Source organism: Pteropus alecto, unplaced genomic scaffold (assembly GCF_000325575.1).
Source record: "Pteropus alecto unplaced genomic scaffold, ASM32557v1 scaffold86, whole genome shotgun sequence".
NCBI lineage: Eukaryota > Metazoa > Chordata > Mammalia > Chiroptera > Pteropodidae > Pteropus > Pteropus alecto.
This window is the reverse complement of record NW_006442109.1, coordinates 15142572-15145803: the sequence shown is the minus strand read 5'-3', so window position 1 is coordinate 15145803 and position 3232 is coordinate 15142572. Positions and strand designations below refer to the sequence as shown.

At 36.8% G+C, this 3232-nt stretch overlaps 1 protein-coding gene across 1 annotated transcript in view; it reads right to left on the bottom strand.

The window, feature by feature from the left end:
* Window positions 1-285: 285 nt before the first annotated feature.
* The window catches only part of SLTM (SAFB like transcription modulator), a 41067-nt gene continuing 38120 nt past the window's right edge, over window positions 286-3232 (bottom strand). Inside the window, 2 exon segments of the mRNA XM_006920320.3 lie at window positions 286-1344; window positions 3155-3232. The exon segment at window positions 3155-3232 is cut by the window's right edge and continues 16 nt beyond it. Of these exon segments, the coding sequence (XP_006920382.1) occupies window positions 1236-1344; window positions 3155-3232 (187 nt within the window). The 3' untranslated portion in view covers window positions 286-1235.

Genomic DNA, 3232 nt, shown 5'->3' with positions numbered 1-3232 from the left:
GGAGGCTTTAAGAAGCAGTATTCATAATTTACCTTGAATGGCTTTCCTTGAAAAGATGCCTTTAAAAAAAAAAAGCCATAAGATTAGTGGTGAAATTGCCAACATTTCAACAGAACGTACGCCAAGCTACTAAGGTCAACAGTCAAAGGCAGACTTATTTCCTAGGAACAAAAGACCAAAAAACTACCGTTTTATAACTCTAAACCTAGTCAATTACTTTGGGTTCAACTCCAGAAAGGGCTGGACGACTAATACCTAAAGTGCTGGAAACAAAGACACATACACTTCCAGGTGTGGATTTTTATTTTCACAGCGACAACAATGCCTTCCCACATACAAGTATTTACAAAACCCAACTGATTCACCAATCTAGAACCTGGGTTTTTTCCATTTCTCAACATAGTTGGGAACATGGAAACATTAATACCCACATAATCCCCAGAGATGGAATGTATCCATCAAACAGTACAGATTACCTAAAAGTGCACTTACCTGCACAACTCAGTCTAAGAACCTCAGTGATACAAACCTCATGGCCAAGGTTTCATTAATCTATTTGGCTTCATACCATGCAAACCTAAACAAGTGCGCTGCTACACTAAACTGAAAATCAGTTCTCATTTTACAATTAAAAAGGTTCTCAACGCTTTAGCAACTATACAGAATATGAAGGTTTATTTCAAAAAGAGTACATTTTTTAAAACCAGGATACACAGATGCACTTAATGTAACAGTACCTTCTGCAAAAATAGGTTACATAATACTCAGAAATGCAAAGAACAATCTTATTCTCTAAAAATTAGACAGCAGACTTTTTAAGCTTAGACAGCCTTCAAAATGGAGGCTGAAAATGCTTGGTGACAAGAAGTAACTCTAGTTCCTGATACCACAGAGCTAGTGCCGCAAATTAAACTACTACCACACAGCTGCAAACTACTCTTTATATTCACACAGCGTTAAACAAAATGGTTTTAATTCCAATCTTTTCAAATGTCTTGGTGCTGCAAGAAAAAAAAGTTGAATGATACACAAAACTATTAAAAGTTACAACAGAACTATTTAAACATCTTCTCCAAAATTGAGAAAAGCAATCATGTTAAATTTTAAAAAAGGAGAAAAAAAGAAAAGTCCGACAGAACTCTCAAGCAAGTCAGAGGTCCTCTTCGTAAGTAGTCAAGTAAAGTTTACAGGAGATTTCAATAAATTATCTTGAAACCATGGCAGAGAGTTAATTTTCAGAATCGTCTTGGAGGTCCGCCCTTAAATGGCTTAAATCCAGAGCCACTTCCTCTTGGCATGGAATTGCCACTGATTTGTACAATTCTATTAATTGGGGATGCATTACTGAAAAAGGTTTAAAAGAAAAGTCAGCAAACAAAAGAACAAATAATTAGTTTATATCTACAAAGTACTTATAATTTACCAGGCACTATTCTTTGCGCTTTACCCATATTAAATAATTTATGGTTTTAAACAGTCCTGTGAGGTACATACCATTACTAACACCACTTTAAGGATGAAAAAGTTGAGATCTGGAGGTTAAGTAATTTGTCCAAGATCACAGAGCCAATAAACAGTGGAGGAAAGATTTGAACTTGGGTAGGTAAATTTGCCTCTTAGTAAGCCACTTAATGGTATGTATATGAATGGACTGGAGCAGTGGTTATCAAAGTGTGGTCCCCAGATCAGCATCAACTAGGAACTTGAACCTTTGAGCTAGAAAACATTATTCAAGAATTTTTTTATATGTATAATGCAACATAGTAGGTACTGAGTGATAAAGACCCACCAAAAACCTTGCAACAAATTTGGGAGATAAAAACCCATAGAGAAATGCTTTTAAGGAGACTAAAACCAGATTAAGAAAAGGTCTAACGGGCTAAGGAATCTGGATTAGATCCTGTGACCGAGAGAAGCTGCTTGTGGTTTCAGAGCAAGTAAATGGTATAACAAAAATTAAATTAAGAAATAGCATGATTGCTGGAGCAGGAAAAGACTAATTTGGGAAGACCAGATAGAAGCTGAAATGAGGAATAAAGCACAGCTATTACAAGTATTTTTTTAAAAAACTGAACCGCACTTATAAATTTATATAATAAGATGAGGTCTGTGGTTTTCCAGTCGAGGTGAATGAGATGCATAGTGGCACTGGTAAATTAAAAGCTAGAGGCAACAACTGGGACATGAGGTCTGAAACAGGAGAGGAATGAGTTTGCCTGTGACCTTGTATTTATGCATCTACATGGAAATCACCATATAGAGCTAAAAATAAAGAGTCGTGTCCAAAGTTCAACCATTTGAAGGAGCCAGCAAAAGAAATTTTAAAAAGGAGAAAGAAATTTATGGTGCATTAGAAAAAAAGCAGTGTCTCAAAAAATGGAAAAGCAATGGTAGGAAATAGTGCTTAACCACTGAGAAGCCCGAGAATTAAGAAAATAAAGAAATCTATATTTATCAAGAAACAAAGGCACTGGTGACCTTTAAAACCAAAGACAGAATGAGTGATGAGGCTGTGCAGGCACAAGTATAAACACTCCCTCAAGCTTGATGGCAGAAGTGACCAATAGTAGTTACTTGGGTTACTAAGCCAAGCCAGTATTTCTTCTAAGACAGGGGAATGAGAAAGAAAGGACATGGAAGAGAGGGACAGGACAAAGACTTGCCAGCTGAAGGGCCACAATGAATATTGGTGTGAAGAGAAAATAAAGCTCGCCTCTTAACATATGAACAGGCTTTGAGCTGAATGTCCAAAAGCTATCTAGTTATCCGAAAAGAGAGGAAGCTGGATACTTTCAGTGTTCTTCTTCCTTTCCGGGAATTTTAGGAATGGTAGGTAGTAAATAAGAAGATGGTTCTAACTTGAAGTTAATGTTCATCGTCTACTGGATTCTGACAGACTTACATATACATACCTATATCTAGATCAATATGCCAGAATGATAATCAATTAATTTACAATGAAGAATATAAACAAATTAAAAATTAATCAGATGCCCTGCATAAAATCTGGAGACTTTGAGGTATTATGGGGAAATGTTTGGTCAGACCTAGGATTGGTGTAATCCAATCTCTCAGAAGCTATAATGACCTTTAAGGAAAGGATAAAGGTGTGCCTGTGTGCTGGCGGAAAAGTCTGAACTGATTAGCTACATACCTTGCATGCTGGTTTATCATGCCTGCCCCTGTCCGGCCATCACCCATTCGCCTTGCATCATGATAGCCAGGTCCTTGA